This window comes from Vipera berus, assembly GCF_964194415.1.
Source record: "Vipera berus genome assembly, chromosome: 1".
Classification (NCBI taxonomy): Eukaryota; Metazoa; Chordata; class Lepidosauria; order Squamata; family Viperidae; genus Vipera; species Vipera berus.
The window spans coordinates 163,071,408-163,090,220 of record NC_138202.1 but is presented as its reverse complement, the minus strand read 5'-3'; the positions used below and the strand labels follow the sequence as shown (position 1 = coordinate 163,090,220).

The following is an 18,813-nucleotide window of genomic DNA, read 5'->3' as shown; positions in this document are numbered from 1 at the left end:
TAGGTGTTCCTGATGCACCAGAGCAGCCAATCGTTAAGAATGTCACCAAAGATTCTGCATTAGTTACCTGGAACAAACCACACGATGGAGGAAAACCAATATCCAATTACATCCTTGAAAAGAAGGAAACAATGTCTAATCGATGGACAAAAGTTACACAAGAACCTATTTATCCAAATACCCAATTTAGGGTACCTGATCTCCTTGAAGGCTGTGAATATGAATTCCGGGTCGCGGCAGAAAATGAAATTGGTATTGGTGACCCAAGCCCCCCGTCAAAACCAATCTTTGCTAAAGATCCAATTGGTATGTTTTAAAACACTTTCTTATCTGTTCTTATTCTAATCAGCATTCTCAATCAAATATTTTCTCTTCTCATGGCTGCTGTTTGCTTTCTTTTTTTCATAGTTAAGCCAGGTCCTCCAATTAATCCAGAAGCAGTGGATAAAACTAAGAATTCGGTGGATTTGTCCTGGCAACCACCACGTCACGATGGAGGAGGGAAGATTATAGGCTACCTTATTGAATACCAAAAGGTTGGAGATGAGGAATGGAAGAAAGCCAATTATACTGCTGATTCTTGCCCTGATACAAAATATAGTGTAACTGGCCTCACCGAAGGTACTAAATATAAATTCAGAATCCTGGCAGTTAATGCAGCAGGTGAATCAGAGCCAGCCTATGTCCGTGATCCAGTGGAAGTCAAGGACAGACTTGGTAAGCAGAACATTAAATTTTATTCATTTTAAAGGCATGACATATATATATGCTTTCTGAACACAAAATCTTCTCTTTTTTTTCTCAGAGCCTCCAGAATTAATCTTGGATGCTAATATGGCACGGGAACAGCATATTAAAGTTGGAACTACACTGAGACTCAGTGCTGTAATTAAAGGAATACCATTCCCAAAAGTGACTTGGAAGAAAGAAGATAAGGAAGTTTCTACGAAAGCAGATATTGAAGTTACAAGAGTTGGTAGCAAACTGGAAATACGTAATGCTGCCCATGAAGATGGAGGGATTTATTCCCTGACTGTGGAAAATCCTCTCGGATCAAAGACCGTTTCAGTAAAAGTTGTTGTGCTAGGTAATTGTGCTAATATGATTTTCAGGTGTTACCGGGAAATAAGATAAGAAGCATGAGCAAGGAGTAAAAGAGGAAAGAATATTGATCCGTTCCATCTCATTTTCATATCCCTTTGCAAATTTGGGGATGGAAAGTTCACAGGGCTATTCACTTATATCTGTTAGCCTAGGTGGCCTTTTTTATTTAAAAGAGTAACAGTAGGTATCATTAAATCAGTCAGACTAATTTCAACGAATCCTTGTTCCTTATTAATATTTTTCCAGATAAGCCTGGGCCTCCTAGGGACTTTCAAGTGAGTGAAGTTAGAAAAGATTCTTGTTACCTAACCTGGAGGGAACCTGAGGACGATGGTGGCTCCGTCATTACCAACTATGTTGTGGAAAGGAAGGATGTTGCTGCTGCTCAGTGGTTACCTATATCTTCCTCTTCTAAGAAACACAGTATGTTGGCTAAATACCTTATGGAAGGCACTCAGTATCTCTTCCGTGTCGCTGCTGAGAATCAGTATGGACGAGGACCTTTTGTTGAAACTCACAAGCCAATTAAGGCTATGGATCCACTTCGTAAGCATATTTCAGCTATTATTATTATTATTTTTTGTTCATACAAAATGCTGGTCATGCAATAATATTAATCCATAGTATGTAATATGCATCACATTAGCACAGACCTATAGAGTAGCTGGACTCATTGAGTCTAATCCCCTTGCAGGAATCCATATAAAAGCACATGATTATCCATACTCTGCTTTTACACATCCAGTAAAAGAGAGCTTACTACGTTTCTAGATGATTGGCTCCAGTCAAGCATCTCTTACCATCAGGGGTTTTTCCAACATTCAGCCAAAATATGGCTTCCCACAATTTAAGAGCCTTGATCTATGTCCTGCACTCTGGTATGATGGAGAACAGGACCGGACCTTCTTCTCAGTCACCCTCCTTCTGCTATTTGACAATCACATTTCTCCTCAGTCAAACTTCTTAAAGATAAACGTGCCCAGTTTTTAAATTTCTCCTCATAAAGCTTATTTTTATTCCAGATTATTCCTTTTGCTTTTCTTTCCATCTATTCCAGTTTCTCAAGCATGTGATGCCCCGAACTGGACATGGCACTTGAAATAGAGTCTGATCAGTGTAGAATGTAGTAGAACTTTTACTTCCCATGATTTAGAAAATACACTTTTACCGATGAGCTATCATTTTTCAACAGATGTTAAATGCGTATTTTATATGTTTAAAAGTAGAAATATAATTTTACTGTCTTCTTGTGTTATAAGATCCACCTGGGCCACCAAAGAACTTGCATCATGTAGATGTTGACAAGACAGAAGTCTCTCTTGCTTGGAATTGGCCTGATCGTGATGGTGGTGCTGAAATAACTGGATTTTTGGTGGAATACCAAGAAGAAGGAACAGAGGACTGGACGAAATTCAAGACAGTCCCTGTGCCGGAATGTGTTGTTACAGGCTTACAACAAGGAAAGATTTACAAATTCCGTGTGAAAGCCCAAAATATTGTGGGTCTTAGTCTTCCAGACACGACTATACCCATTGAGTGCCAAGAAAAGATAGGTAATTTCTAGCTTTATGGATGTCATACATACATCATATTAATAACTATTGCCTATTTTAATTACTAAGATAAACCACATGGTAACATTTATTTATTTATTTATTTTATTTCAGTGCCACCATTTGTTGAGCTGGATGTGAAATTAATAGAAGGGCTTGTTGTTAAAGCTGGCAGCACAGTAAGATTCCCTGCAATCATGAGAGGAGTACCTATTCCCACTGCAAAATGGGTCACTGACAATACTGAAATCAAATCAGAAGGCAATTACAAAATTGATACTGACAACTACTCAACAGTTCTTACTATTAAAAGTTGTACAAGAAAAGATACTGGAGAATATTTACTCACAGTATCCAATCTAGCTGGAAGCAAAACTGTGGCTGTTCATTTAACTGTCTTGGATGTTCCTGGTCCTCCTACTGGCCCAATTGATATTGTAGAAGTAGCTCCAGATCACATGGTTATTGCTTGGCGGCCTCCTAAAGATGATGGTGGTAGTCCTGTAACTAATTATATTGTTGAAAAGCGAGAGTCAAAGAAAGAAACCTGGGGCATAGTCTGTTCATCACTTAGTCAAACAAGACTTAAAATTCCACGCCTACAGAAGGGCGCTGAATATATCTTCCGAGTTCGTGCAGAGAATAAAATAGGCATTGGTCCACCTCTTGATTCCCAACCAGCAGTTGCTAAGTCTATGTTTGATCCACCATCTCCTCCTGGTAAACCAACAGTTCATGATATTACTGAAAACGCTGCAACAGTAAATTGGACTATGCCAAAGTCTGATGGAGGAACTCCAATAACTGGGTATATTCTTGAACGTCGTGAAATTTCTGGCAAGTGGATACGAGTAAATAAATCACCAGTACTTGACCTGAAGTTCAGAGCTACAGGCCTTTATGAGGGCAACACATACGAATTCCGTGTTTTTGCAGAAAATAGTGTTGGCCTAAGCAAACCATCTCCAGTTTCAGACCCAATAAAAGCAACACGTCCTATCTCACCTCCTGGGCCTCCAATTAATCCAAAACTCAAAGATAAGACCAGAGAAACAGCTGAACTGGTATGGACAAAACCACTCAAAGATGGTGGTAGCCCTATACTGGGATATGTCGTAGAATGCCAGAAAAGTGGAACAACTCAATGGAGTAGAATTAACAAAGATGAACTTATTCGACCATGTGCCTTTACAGTACCTGGGCTAATTGAAGGAAATGAATATAGATTCCGTATCAAAGCTGCAAATATTGTTGGAGAAGGAGAACCTAGAGAATTGCCTGAAACAGTTCTTGCTAAAGACATTCTGACTCCTCCAGAGCTAGAACTGGATGTGACCTGCCGTGATGTCATTACAGTTAGAGTAGGCCAAACAATAAAGATCCTAGGCAGAGTGAAAGGTAGACCAGAACCTGACATAACATGGTCGAAAGAAGGCAAAATACTGACGAAAGATAAGCGGACTGACATAATTCAAGAAGTTCCACGCATAGAGCTACAAATTAAATCAGCTACAAGAGCAGACCATGGCAAGTACATTATTGCAGCTAAAAACAGCAGCGGACATGCCCAAGCATCAGCCATTGTTAATGTCCTTGACAGGCCTGGACCTTGTCGGAATCTGAAAGTCAGCTATGTCACTAAGGATTCCTGTATGATTGCTTTTGAGAATCCGGAAGATAATGGTGGCTCCGAAATTACAAATTATATAGTAGAATATCGCCAACCAAGTCAGAAAGGATGGTCAATAGTCTCTTCTGATCTTACTAAGAGGATGGTAAAAGCACATCTCATAGAAAATCATGAGTACTTCTTCCGTGTTTGTGCAGAAAATAAAGTAGGCCCAGGCCCAGTTGTCGAGACCAAGACTCCAATCCTTGCCATTAATCCAATTGATAGGCCAGGTGAGCCTGAAAATCTTCATATTGCAGAAACAGGAAAGACATTTGTGCATCTGAAATGGAGAAGGCCAGACTATGATGGTGGTAGTCCCAATTTATCTTACCACGTTGAGCGAAAACCGAAGGACTCAGATGAATGGGAAAGAGTACACAAAGGCAGCATTAAGGAAACACAGTATATGGTTGACAAATGCATTGAAAATAAAATTTATCAGTTCAGAGTTCAGACTAAGAATGAAGGAGGAGAAAGTGATTGGGTAAAAACAAGTGAAGTTGTTGTTAAAGAAGAAGTGCAAAAGCCAGTACTTGATCTGAAATTGTCTGGAGTACTCACTGTGAAAGCTGGTGAACCAATTAAAATTGAAGCAGGGCTTAAAGGCAAGCCTCAACCAGAAGTATCTTGGTCAAAGGATACCGAAGATTTATCCAAATCTCCAAGGGTCAAAATTGAAACAACTTCACACTCATCTAAGTTGCTTCTTGCAAAATCGAGACGTACTGATGGCGGCAAATATGTTATAACAGCTACTAATCCAGCTGGTAGCTTTGTAGCGTATGCTACTGTAAATGTTTTGGACAAACCAGGACCAGTAAGAAATCTCAAAGTCTCTGATATTTCAACTGACAGATGTAAAGTCAGCTGGGACCCACCCGAAGATGATGGTGGTTGTGAAATACAGAATTACATCATAGAGAAATGTGAAAGCAAGCGTATGGTTTGGACCACATATTCCTCTTCAGTGATAATGGACTCTGTACAAGTATCACATCTCATAGAAGGGAATGAATATATCTTTAGGGTTCGTGCAGAAAACAAAATGGGCACTGGTCCACCAACAGAGACTAAGCCAATTATAGCCAAAACAAAATATGATAGACCTGGACGTCCTGATCCTCCAGAGATCACAAAAGTTAGCAAAGATGAGATGACTGTAGTTTGGAATCCACCAGAATATGATGGTGGAAAATCAATTACAGGATATATATTAGAGAAGAGGGAGAAGAGGTCACTAAGATGGGTTCCTGTTACCAAAACGGCCATTCCAGAAAGACGCAAGAAAGTTACAGATCTCATTCCTGGATATGAATACCAATTCCGTGTGAAGGCAGAAAATGAAATTGGAATTGGTGAACCAAGTTTCCCATCAAGGCCTGCAGTAGCAAAAGACCCAATAGGTAATTATCTTTCATATAACACTGAATTAACATTTTAACACTCTGTCTGAGTCACTGAAAGGCTTATTTTTGTACCTTGATCTATTTTACAGAACCACCTGGTCCTCCCATCAATCTTAAGGTTGTTGATAGCACAAAAACGTCTATTACACTTGGCTGGGGAAAGCCGCTCTACGATGGTGGTGCTCCAATTATTGGATATGTGATAGAAATGAGGCCAAAAACTGAAAAAGCTGGTCCCGATGAAGGATGGAAAAGATGCAATGTTGCAGCACAAGTCATTCACACAGAATTTACTGTGTTGAGTCTGGATGAGAAAGAACTATATGAGTTCCGTGTTTCTGCCCAAAATCAGGTTGGCATTGGTCCTCCAGCTGATTTGAAGGAAGCTGTTTCTCCAAAAGAAATACTTGGTAATTTTGCCAATCAACCATTAAATTATGTGTTACTGATTTTCTACTTTGCTGGGTACTTTTACAAACAACATGTTTTTGGTTGTTGTTTTTTTTTACCTTTCAGAGCCCCCGGAGATAGAATTGGATGCTAGCCTGAGGAAATTACTCATAGTCAGAGCTGGATGCCCCATCAGACTCTTTGCTATTGTTAGAGGACGACCAGCACCTAAAGTCACCTGGAGGAGAGTGGGAATTGATAACGTGATCAGAAAGGGCCAGGTTGACTTGGTTGACACAATGTCCTTCTGTGTGATTCCTAATTCAACTCGTGATGACTCGGGCAAATACTCTTTGACTCTTGTTAACCCTGCTGGAGAAAAAGCTGTGTTTGTCAATGTCCGTGTTCTTGGTAAGTATCAGGGATAATCAGGGGTAGAAATCTGCTGCCTTGTTTGGTTTAACAAACTGCTGAAGTTCAGTTTAATGCTGTACCTGTACCCCTTGTTTTCTTCATAGATACTCCTGGACCTGTTGCAGACTTCAAGGTCTGTGATGTCACTAAAATGACATGTCAGCTTTCATGGACACCACCTGAGAATGATGGCGGTAGTCCTGTCACACACTACATTCTCGAAAAGCGTGAGGCTGATAGAAAAAGCTGGGGAACTCTTATTTCAGATATAAAGAAGACTAGTTTCAAAGTTGCTAACCTTGTGCCTGGTACTGAATACTTCTTCAGAGTAACTGCAGTCAATGAATATGGTCCAGGTGTTCCAACAGATACACCTAAGCCAATCATGGCAACAGATCCACTAAGTAAGTATTTATTAATCTAGCTTTCTCCCCAACAAATTGCAATACTGACATACCTACTAAAATAATATGTACTTGTGCACAATATATAAATAGTACATTAAGCGAAAGCATACATTACAAATATTTAGAAGTCTACATTACTATGATTATTAGAATCATCATGATGAATTTCATGCATTAAACCACTTTTTAAAAAATACTGGATTAGTTACATAATGTATATACTATTCAGTGCTCCTACAAAGGTAAGAATTTACAGTAGAAGTCCAGGACTCAACTTAGAAGAATAAACAAAAGAGTTCAAATATTCTACAGAGTTTTAAAATCATTTTCTTGCATCTTATTTGCTCAGTAGAAAATCGAACTGCATTAAATTGTTAAAGAATTTAAAGAACATGGCAATTAACCACAAGAAGTTGCAATGGTTTTAGAAATGATTTAACTGCTGATTTAGAATGTTTATATTTTACTTTTTGCCTGTTTCATTCTTAAGGCGAACCTGATCCTCCAAGGAAACTTGAAGTAACTGAAATTACCAAAAACAGTGCTACATTAGGATGGCTGCCACCACTGCGTGACGGTGGTGCCAAAATTGATGGGTACATCATTTCGTATCAACAAGAAGGGCAAGCGGGCGATCACTGGACACAGTACTCTGTTGTAAAAGATCTTAACATTGTTGTTGCTGGCCTAAAGGAAGGGAAGAAGTATAAATTTAGAGTGGCTGCTAGAAATGCTGTTGGAGTGAGTTTGCCAAGAGAAACAGAAGGCATGTTTGAAGTCAAAGAACAACTCAGTAAGTAATTGTCATCAAATATTTTTATTTGTGCCTTTATTTTATTGAAGTCAATTTAGATGGCACCAATCTCACTAATGCAGACATGTCAAACACAAGGCCCGGGGGCCAGATCTGGCCTGCAAAGTGGTTTCATGCGGCCCACAAAGCCATCCTGGAAACAGTGAGGGAACGGCCCCCACTGCCTTGGCCCTGGCCCAGAGACCCTCCTCCTGCCAGAGACCCTCAGATCTGTCCCACTCCTGCCCAGGCCCCCATAGGCACCCTTGATGCGAATGATGTAGAGCTGGCCATGCCCACCCAGTAGGCCATACGCACTCTAGCCACGCCCACCCAGTAGGCCATGCCCACCTAGGTCATACCCACCTGGCCCCCTGAGGGCAACCGCAATGCTGATGCGGCGCTCAATGAAATTGAGTTTGACACCCCTGCACTAATGCAATTATGGGGGCTAATAAAAGTTTTAAAATACAGTGGAAAAACGCTTACCACAATCAGTTAAAAATATAAAGTGGCTGCCAAAGAAACTCTGCACAAGTAGTGTAGGCTTAATGGCTCTACTGAGAAACGTGCCTGGGAAAAGAGCCAAATCTTTAAGGCTTTCCAAAAGGTATGCATTATTGGCACTAATCTGACCTCTGGTGATAATGGTATTCCAGAGGACAGGTGCAGAAAAGGCAAATTTCCTAGGTTCCCGTCAAATGATAGTCTCTGATTAATGAGACTCAGAGCATACCTCTCTTGCCTGACTTAATGAGAGAGATGAAGATAGTGGGAGTACAGCATTCCTTCAGTCAGCCTGGCCCCATCCTATGCAAGGCTTTATACGTAATAATCAGCACCTTGAATTGCACCCAGAAGCAAATTGGGAGCCAATCCAGCTTGCAGAGCAATTGTGTAATAACAGGTTAATGAGGTTTGTGTCTGCCATTGTATTTTGGGTAAACTGAAACATTCAGATGTTTTTCAAGAGCAGCCCTACATAAACCTCATTGCACTAATCTATTCAGGAGGTGACCAAAACATGAATGACAGTGTGCAGTGTTTCTTGAACCATGAAAGGGTACATTTGGTGCCCCCCCCCCACACCTTGACTGCCACCTGATCTTTGAATCCAGAAGAATACCCAAATTGTGCAGTCGTTCTGTCTAGGGTAGTATAACCCCATGCAGAACTAAAGATGGAAAAACATCATATTCAAGAAGTTCTAAAACTCAAAGTCACTTCACCTTGCTATGGTAGTTCTGTCACATCTAGACATACACCCTCCACTAACATAAGTCGCTCATAATATCGAGGTCACAAAAGCTAGCAGCAGTCTGCGATTTGGTTTTTAAAAAAATCCCTTTGCTGACATCAGTTGAAGATTTTTCAGAATTATATATGTGAAGAACAAAGTAACTGCATTGTTCACGTCATTCATTTTATTTGCCTCAAATGTAAATTTTTCGTTGTTGAATTTGAATTGCAGTGCCACCTAAAATTCTGATGCCAGATCATATCAGTATAAAAGCTGGACAGAAACTCAGAATTGAGGCACATGTTTATGGGAAACCCCATCCAACTTGTAAATGGATGAAAGCAGACCAAGATGTGCTTACTTCGAGTCGCCTGGCAGTTCATAAAGCAGAAGGCACTTCGGTTCTTATTATTAAAGATGTAACTAGGAAAGATAGTGATTATTACAGCCTAACAGCAGAAAACAGCTCCGGAGTAGCTACTCAGAAAATCAGAGTCATCGTCATGGGTATGCTTGATTTTCTTCTCCCAAGCTTGAGAGTTCTCACACATTTATCTTTTATGTACTCCTCAAAATCTATACTAATTTGCCTCTATATTTTTGCATCTTTCTATAGATATCCCTGGACCACCTCAGCCACCATTTGAAATTTCTGATATAGATGCCGATGCCTGTAGCTTGTCTTGGCATACCCCACTTGAAGATGGTGGTAGTAACATCACTAACTATGTGGTTGAGAAGTGTGATGTCAGTCGCGGTGATTGGATAACTGCAGTAGCTTCTGTCACAAAAACAAATTGCAGACTTGGAAAACTGACCCCTGGTCAGGAATATGTGTTCCGTGTTCGTGCAGAAAACCGATTTGGGATTTCTGAGCCACTTCAATCGGATAAGATGGTTGCAAGGTTTCCATTTGGTATGTCTGGCTGTCTACTTATACTATTGTCCTCAGTAGGATATTTGTTGAATATTGTGATTCAGGGTCAGCCTGTGGGTTCAGCAGTTGGGTCAGACGACTCAGAGGAGGAGGAGGGGGGTGTTGAAAAGCTTGCTGATGATGGCCTTGAGGCTCCGCAGAGCCCTCAGCCAGGCCCCTCCCACCTGGTCACGATGGAGACCCAGCTGTGTGAGCCTGACAGCGTGGATGAAGATGACCTACAGCTGGCCCTGTTCAAGGACGCCCGACGCAGGAGGCAGTCAATCAGGAGTAAACAGAGGAAGGCAATGGGGCACCTTGGAAGGAGGCAGAGAGAAGCCACGCCCTGAACTGTATAAAAGGGGAATGCGTGGGAGGGCTAGTTTGCTGAAGGCAACCGCTTGATTAGTTCCTGTTTCATAGCTCCTGTTTCATGGTTGGTGTCTTGTTTTGCTGTTTTATGTTAATAAATTTGGCAGGCTTAATTCCAGCCTCTTGCCGTTTGTAAAGGGGTTGTCCCTGCCTTTTCTGCAGGGCCGGTAGCAGGCTGGTACAGAACATTGAATACTGTTAGCGTTATTTTTAAAAACTTATTTTTTGTTTTATTGCAGATGTCCCCAGTGAACCTAAAAATGCACGTGTTACCAAAGTAAACAAGGATTGCATTTTTGTAGCATGGGATACGCCAGACAGTGATGGAGGCAGTCCAATAACTGGCTATCTCATTGAGCGTAAAGAAAGGAACAGTTTGCTGTGGGTCAAGGCCAATGACACCCTTGTGCGATCCACAGAATACCCATGTGCAAACCTAATTGAAGGGCTAGAATACACATTTAGAATCTATGCTCTGAACAAAGCAGGTGCAAGCAAGCCTAGCAAACCAACAGATTATGTGACTGCAAGAACACCAATTGGTAAGTTAAACATTTTGCATATATTTCACTATAGTATACTAATATAAATGGTTAGTATTAATGCTGAGTCTTGTTCCAAAGTTTTAAAATATCAAATATATTCAATACTTCAAAGGTTTCAAAAGGAGAGCCAAGCATATGCTTATATTTGTTCTACTCATAGGTTTTATGTTTGCTAGATCATGCCCACAGCTTGTTTAGTCTTAGATTTTATAAGACTTGTTAAAATACGCAGTGTTACATGGAAGCAAAGCTCCATGGAGGCTAAAATATGCAAGTAATGTGGAGGCTAAACTTGATCTCATTTGTTTTTTTAGATCCACCGGGCAAACCTGAAGTTATCGATGTGACAAAGAGTACTGTGTCTCTCGTCTGGGCAAGACCAAAACATGATGGTGGCAGCAAGATAATTGGATACTATGTTGAAGCCTGTAAGCTGCCAAGTGCTAAATGGGTCCGATGCAATTCTACACCCCATCAGATCCCTCAAGAAGAGTACACCGCAACTGATTTGGAGGAAAATGCTCAGTACCAATTCAGAGCAATAGCAAAAACAGCAATAAACATTAGTGCGCCTTCTGAACCTTCAGATCCAATAACCGTTCAGGCAGAAAATGGTAAGGATTTTGTTAGCTAATACTAAAGCTGAGCTTCATGCTTCTCACAAAGTAGTCTTCACCATTCTTTCTTTCTTTTTCTTTTTCTTTTTTTTTCTAACTCTTTCAGTGCCACCCAAGATAGAGCTCGGGGTAGGTATGAAATCCTTACTTGTAGTAAAGGCTGGAACCAATGTTTGCCTGGAAGCAAATGTCTACGGCAAACCTATGCCAACTATTACTTGGAAGAAAGAAGGGGAGGTTCTAAAACCAGTGGAAGGAATTAAGATCACCACCAAGAGAAACCTGTCTACTGTGGAGCTCTTCAGCGTCATTAGAAAGCAGACAGGAGATTATACTATTACTGCTGAGAATGCAAGTGGTTCCAAGTCAGCAACTATAAAGCTTAAAGTGTTAGGTAAGTTAAAGACGAATGAGAAGTATGCTCTCCTGATAACATGGGATGGATCCGGTATTTCACTGTCAAACAATTGTGTTTTCCAGACAAACCTGGTCCTCCAGCTTCAGTGAAGATTACAAATATGTATGCAGATCGAGCCATGCTCTCTTGGGAACCTCCTCTTGAAGATGGAGGGTCAGACATTACAAATTACATTGTTGACAAACGTGAAACGAGTAGACCCAACTGGGCTCAAGTCACTGCCAATGTCCCAATCACTAGTTGCAGCGTTGAGAAGCTGATCGAAGGACATGAGTACCAATTTCGCATTTCTGCTGAGAACAAATACGGAGTAGGTGATCCAATCTTAACTGAAAATGCGGTGGCTAAAAACCCATATGGTAAGCACTTCTTAATAACTCCTTCAGTCCGATTGTTACTGAATTATAGCTTAAACAACTGCTTAAGTGCACTTCAAACATTTATTTTTAGATGTACCTGGGCCTTGCGATCCACCAATAATCAGTAATATAACAAAGGACTTCATGACTGTGAGCTGGAAACCCCCTGCTGATGATGGTGGCTCCCCCATAACTGGATATATTGTTGAGAAACGTGAAACAAAAGCTCTAAACTGGACAAAAGTGAACAGAAAACCAGTCATTGAAAGAACAATAAAGGCCACTGGGCTCCAAGAAGGAACAGAATATGAATATAGAGTAATTGCCTTCAATAAAGCTGGACCAGGCAAACCTAGTGGAGCATCTAAGGCAGCATATGCTCGTGATCCTCAGTGTAAGTTGACATGTGCAGACACATGTGCATGGACGGACAAACACACATTATTTTTTATAGCTATGTCCAAATGTTCCTGCTACATGTAACTTTGCTTTTGTTTTTATTCTCAGATCCTCCTGGGCCCCCAGCATTCCCAAAAGTTGTTGATACTACACGTAGCTCTATCAGTCTGTCTTGGAGCAAACCGGCATATGATGGTGGAAGCCCCATTATTGGCTATCTTGTTGAAGTGAAACGAGTTGACACAGAAAACTGGGTCCGATGCAATTTGCCAAAGAATTTGCCTGATACACATTATGTAGTAACTGGACTTACCGAGAACACAGAATATCAGTTCCGCATTTATGCTGTCAATAAGATTGGCTACAGTGACCCAAGTGATGTACCCGACAAGCACCTTGCCAAGGATATTCTAAGTGAGTACTTTGAAAAGAAACTGAATTGCTGATTTTAATCCAGGGCAAGATGCTCAGCCTGTGAATTCATGTGTACCTGGTATATAAGCCATTGTCTTTCAGTTCCCAGCCACAATGAAACAATCCAAACCTCTCTCTACTTTTCATGCCAACCATAATATCAGTATTTTTCCTTACTAAAAACATCGTTCGCTCTTCTACTTTAAGAAAACATTTTTTTCTCTTTCTGAATGATACTTGGAAGATATACTTCCAAGAACCAGATTGGTCCAGTGGTTAAAACGCTAAGCTAAAAACCAGGAGATGGTGAGTTCTAGTCCCACCTTAGACACGAAAGCCAGCTAGATGACCTTGGGTCAATCTCTCTCAGCTCAACTCACCTTAAGGATTGCTGTTGTGGGGAAAACAGGAAGAGGAAGAAGTATTAGCTATGTTCGCCACCCTGAGTTATTTATAAAAAATAATGGTGGAATAAAAAATAATAAAATACTTCTTCAGTATAAAATAGAGTATTCCTCATGGGAAATACCTAGACAGCAATACTACAGCATGTGTACATCCCAATTTGATTGGAAGCCTGGAGTGACAAGAGATATGCTTAATTCAAGATTCTATACAGAAGTAAGTAAGAAATAGAATAGACAATAGTAATAGCACTTAGACTTATATACTGCTTCATAGTACTTTACAGCACTCTCTGAGAGGTTTGCAAATGTCAGCATGTTGCCCCCAACAATCTGAGTCCTCATTTTACCGACCTTGGAAGGATGGAAGGCTGAGCCAACCTTCAGCCAGTCAGTATCAAACTCCTGCCTATGGGCAGAGTCAGCCTGCAATACTGCAGTTTAATAACTCACCATGTGAGAAACCTCTGTCTGCTATTGGTTAAATAACATGCAGTCTGAAATCTTGAAGGGAAGTCTGAAAGACCTTTTAGAAGAATTTTCTCTTTGAACATCCTAATCATCATGTTCCCATTTTTAATTCACCCTATGTCGTTCACTTTATATTTTCCAATCTTCATTCAAACACTTGATATATTTTTTTAATTTTCTATTTGAAATGCAGTTCCACCCGAAGGAGAACTTGATGCTGAACTGAGGAAAGTCCTTGTATTGCGTGCTGGAGTCACTATGAGGATTTATGTGCCAGTAAGAGGACGTCCGCCTCCAAAGATTTTTTGGACTAAAGTGGATGCCAACATAAGAGACCGGCCAGGAATGGACATCAAATCAACTGATTTTGACACTTTCCTGCGTTGTGAAAATGTCAATAAATACGATGCTGGGAAATATGTCTTGCATTTAGAGAACAGCTGTGGCAAAAAATCATACACCATTGTAGTCAAAGTGCTTGGTGAGTGCTAATCTCTATCTGCCATTCTGTCTAAACACATGCATCTTTTCAAAACCCAATAGTTCCAAAGTCACAAATTCTTCTCACTTTATATGCAAAAATATTGTATATTTTAGTCAATAATTGGAGTTGTCAACTTGTTTTAATGCAGATACTCCTGGTCCCCCTATTAATCTGGTTGTAAAAGAAGCATCTAAAGATTCTGCTTTCATCTCGTGGGAGCCTCCTCTCATAGATGGTGGCAGCCCAGTGAAGAATTACGTGGTTGAAAAACGTGATGCAGAAAGAAAATCATGGTCTACGGTGGCTACAGAATGTCCCAAAACTAGTTTTAGGATTTCTAACTTAGAAGAAGGCAAATCCTATTTCTTCAGAGTTTTTGCTGAAAATGAATATGGCATTGGTGACCCCTGTGAAACTCGTGATGCTGTCAAAGCTTCAGGTAAGATCATTCTTCTGTTACTGAATTATTAAAAGTCTCTTGTCTTTTAAAATTTCTGGTTTTATTTAGAGCCTTTTTTAAGTATATCCATATATTTCTTGTTTCAATTAGAAACACCTGGACCTGTTGTAGACTTAAAAGCTCCACAGGTCACAAAGTCATCCTGCAATTTAACTTGGAAAAAGCCTATAAGTGATGGTGGAAGTCGTATTAATGCATATATTGTTGAGCTCCTGACCAGTGAAAACCAGTGGCAAGAAGTTATGAGATCTATGACTCTTCACTATTCAACAAAAGACTTGAAAGAAGGAAAAGAATACCTTTTCAGAGTGAGAGCACAAAATGAAGCTGGATACGGGACACCAAATGAAATTACAGTGCTGGCAAGGGATGATATTGGTGAGTAGATCTGTACAGCCATTCATTTATTGTACATATGGTTCCTGTGATCTTCGTGTTTAGTGAAGAAAGAATCTTTCTTGCCAGTATGTTTTACAGCAAAAATAACAAAGCTATAGAGAATTCTTCCTTTTCACTTATTTATTGAAGAGCAAAAGGGAGCGGCGTGGTGGCCTAGAAATGGAGCTTTCACTTCACAATCAGGAGGATATGAGTTCAATCCTAAGTAGCTGGAGATATTTCTCTGGGCACAAAGAGAAAATATCTGCTCCGAACTACGTATAGGTGTCAGGAAGGGCATCCAGCCAGTAAATGCTCAGCTCCATTCAGTCTCCCCAATTCCACCCCGATGCAAGCGATTGAAGGGTTGTTAAAAGAAAAAAAAAATAAGAGCAAAAAGGAAGTTATTCTATTGTCTGAACTGAACTTGTAATTGTTCGCCTTATTTGGTTTACAGTGGCGCCTGATCTTGATTTAAGAGACCTCCCAGGCTTGTGCTATTTGGCTAGAGAAGGAAGCTCTTTCCGTCTGAAAATTCCAATCAAAGGGAAGCCAGTACCAACGGTGACATGGAGGAAAGGAGAAGACCTTCCTCTAACAGAGACGGGAAGAGTGGCCTTTGAAGCTACAGCAGTTAACACGTCACTCCTTGTTCGTGACTGCCATAAAGACGATGCTGGAAAATATACGATTACACTGAAGAATGTTGCTGGCAGTAAAGAAGGCACGATTTCCGTAAAAGTGGTTGGCAAACCTGGAATTCCAACGGGCCCTGTGAAATTTGAAGAAGTAACAGCTGATGCTATGACATTAAAATGGGCTCCTCCCAAAGATGATGGCGGGTCAGAAATAACGAACTACATCCTTGAGAAGAGAGACAATGTGAACAATAAATGGGTGACCTGTGCCTCTGCTGTGCAGAAGACCACCTTTAGAGTTACAAGACTTCATGAAGGCTCTGAATATACGTTCAGAATCAGTGCTGAGAATAAATACGGTGTCGGTGAAGGTCTAAAATCTGAACCTGTCATTGCAAGGCATCCATTTGGTAAGTAATTGAGTGGCTCTGAAGTATTTTTAGGCAGGGTGGTGCTTCCTCTGCGTCTTTGTTTGATTTGAGTCTAATTTTTCACATTTTCTAGATGTTCCTGATGCTCCTCCGCCACCCAAAATTGTTGAGGTTAGGCATGATTCTGCATCTCTGACATGGACAGACCCTAAAAAGACTGGGGGCTCACCGATAACAGGTATGCCTTTTGAGATACATTTTGCTTATAACTCCCCAAAGTTTACTCCCTGAGACACATTTTAATGAACTCAACTTTTCCTTCTTCGTAGTACAGGCTTTGCTTTTGAGCACACTAGGTGACTGAAAAAAACGAAATGCTGGCAATGTGTAACAATAGTACTTGCTAACATTTAGAATGCAAAATAATTTAAACAGATTCTGTATTATTTAAAATTTATTTATTTATTTAAATGTTAAATAAGTGCATACAACTTGCAAGCAAGAACTTGCCAGGTAATTTACTGTATGGTACTGAGGCAGATATTTTAGTGGAAAATCAAGAAAGTTTATCCAGGATTTTAAAAAGATGCACATGGCTAAAATGCCTAAAGATTAGAAATGTAAAGGATGCTGTGCTGATTTTTATCAGTTCATTGGCACTTATACTATTACAATAATAAGCAATGTTTGCTTGTTTCTCGGTAGGCTACCATCTTGAATTCAAAGAAAGAAACAGTATTATGTGGAAGCGAGCAAACAAGACTCCTCTAAGAATGAAAGACTTCAGAGTGACAGGACTAACTGAAGGCTTAGAATATGAATTCAGAGTAATGGCAATAAATCTAGCTGGGGTTGGGAAACCAAGTCCACCATCTGAACCAATTGTGGCTCTTGATCCAATTGGTAAGTTATTCTTTCATCTCTCTCTCTTGCTGTCTATTTATCTCTACATCTCTATCAATAATCAATCTGTCTGTCTGTCTGTCTGTCTGTCTGTCTGTCTGTCTGTCTGTCTGTCTGTCTGTCTATCTATCTATCTATCTATCTATCTATCTATCTATCTATCTATCTATCTATCTATCTAATCTTTCTCTAATTACAAATGGCTACTCCTATATTCTGTTGCTAATATTTTCAGATCCTCCTGGGAAACCTGAAGTTATCAGTGTAACTCGGAACTCAGTAACCTTGGTCTGGACAGAACCAAAATATGATGGTGGACACAAATTAATTGGCTACATAGTGGAGAAACGTGATCTACCTTCCAAAACCTGGATGAAAGCAAATCATGTGAATGTTCCTGAATGTGCATTTACAGTGACTGATCTTTATGAAGGCTCAAAATATGACTTCAGAATTAGAGCAAAAAATACTGCTGGAGCCATTAGCCCACCATCTGAACCTACAGGAGCCATTACATGCAAGGATGAATATGGTATGTTTTCAATATATATATATGCACATCTTATTCAATTAGGTTTAAATATGTTCCTGTCCTCATTTCCTGAACTTTTTTATTACAGAGGCACCAACTATTGTCATTGATCCAACTATCAAGGATGGGTTAACTGTTAAAGCAGGAGACACCATTGCGATGTCTGCTATAAGTATTCTTGGCAAACCACTTCCAACTTCAGTCTGGTCAAAAGCAGGAAAAGACTTTAAGCCTTCAGAGAATGTTCACATTGAATCAACACCAACTTCTTCTGCCCTTACTCTCAAGTATGCTACCAGAAAAGATTCAGGCGAATATACAATCACTGCAACTAATCCTTTTGGTACTAAAGAAGAACATGTGCATGTGAAAGTTTTAGATGTACCAGGTCCCCCTGGACCAATTGCAGTCAGTAATGTCTCTGCTGAAAAAGCTACTCTCACATGGACTCCTCCTACAGAAGATGGTGGATCCCCAATCAAGTCTTATGTGCTTGAAAAGAGAGAAACTAGCCGACTGCTATGGACTCAGGTTGCTGAAGACATCCAGTCTTGTAGACACGTTGTCTCTAAACTTATTCAAGGAAATGAATACCTGTTCCGCGTATCAGCTGTGAACCAGTACGGCAAAGGAGAACCATCTCAATCAGAGCCAGTTAAAATGGTGGACAGATTTGGTAAGCAAAATTGGCAAATAAGTTATATATTAAGTATACAGCATCTGTATAAAAATGTTAGTATTCTTCAACATCTTCTTTTCCCCCCCTTTCTCTAGGACCTCCTGGTCCCCCTGGTAAACCGGAAATATCAAATGTTACAAAAAATAGCATGACGGTGAGCTGGAAGAGGCCGATAGATGACGGTGGCAGTGAGATAACAGGTTACCATCTGGAAAGAAGAGAAAAGAAAGGTGTGAGATGGATCAGAGTGTCAAAGAAACCGGTGTCCGATCTTAGATACAAAGTAACTGGACTACTAGAAGGAAATGAATATGAATTCCGTGTCAGCGCAGAAAACAGAGCAGGAATTGGACCACCAAGTGATATTTCCCAACCGGTGCTAACTAAAGATGCTGCATGTTAGTACAATTCTTGTACTTTGAAAACTTCTTCCACCCTTACTGCATTAATAGCCTGATTGCCTATAAAGTGTTT

General features: G+C 40.2%; 1 protein-coding gene across 1 annotated transcript in view; it reads left to right on the top strand.

Moving 5' to 3' along the window:
* Positions 1–18,813, top strand: part of TTN (titin) — a 314,129-nt gene that overhangs the window by 247,359 nt on the left and 47,957 nt on the right. Inside the window, exons 260-286 of the mRNA XM_081340361.1 lie at positions 4–306; positions 409–717; positions 806–1,087; positions 1,351–1,650; positions 2,364–2,657; positions 2,772–5,732; positions 5,825–6,145; positions 6,252–6,536; positions 6,644–6,943; positions 7,437–7,739; positions 9,211–9,486; positions 9,596–9,895; positions 10,507–10,809; positions 11,127–11,426; positions 11,536–11,823; positions 11,910–12,206; positions 12,298–12,600; positions 12,714–13,019; positions 14,088–14,375; positions 14,527–14,817; positions 14,929–15,216; positions 15,674–16,264; positions 16,359–16,463; positions 16,931–17,128; positions 17,364–17,660; positions 17,749–18,336; positions 18,435–18,737. Coding sequence (XP_081196487.1) covers positions 4–306; positions 409–717; positions 806–1,087; positions 1,351–1,650; positions 2,364–2,657; positions 2,772–5,732; positions 5,825–6,145; positions 6,252–6,536; positions 6,644–6,943; positions 7,437–7,739; positions 9,211–9,486; positions 9,596–9,895; positions 10,507–10,809; positions 11,127–11,426; positions 11,536–11,823; positions 11,910–12,206; positions 12,298–12,600; positions 12,714–13,019; positions 14,088–14,375; positions 14,527–14,817; positions 14,929–15,216; positions 15,674–16,264; positions 16,359–16,463; positions 16,931–17,128; positions 17,364–17,660; positions 17,749–18,336; positions 18,435–18,737 — 10,980 coding nt within the window. The remainder of the gene's footprint in view (positions 1–3; positions 307–408; positions 718–805; positions 1,088–1,350; positions 1,651–2,363; positions 2,658–2,771; positions 5,733–5,824; positions 6,146–6,251; positions 6,537–6,643; positions 6,944–7,436; positions 7,740–9,210; positions 9,487–9,595; positions 9,896–10,506; positions 10,810–11,126; positions 11,427–11,535; positions 11,824–11,909; positions 12,207–12,297; positions 12,601–12,713; positions 13,020–14,087; positions 14,376–14,526; positions 14,818–14,928; positions 15,217–15,673; positions 16,265–16,358; positions 16,464–16,930; positions 17,129–17,363; positions 17,661–17,748; positions 18,337–18,434; positions 18,738–18,813) is intronic.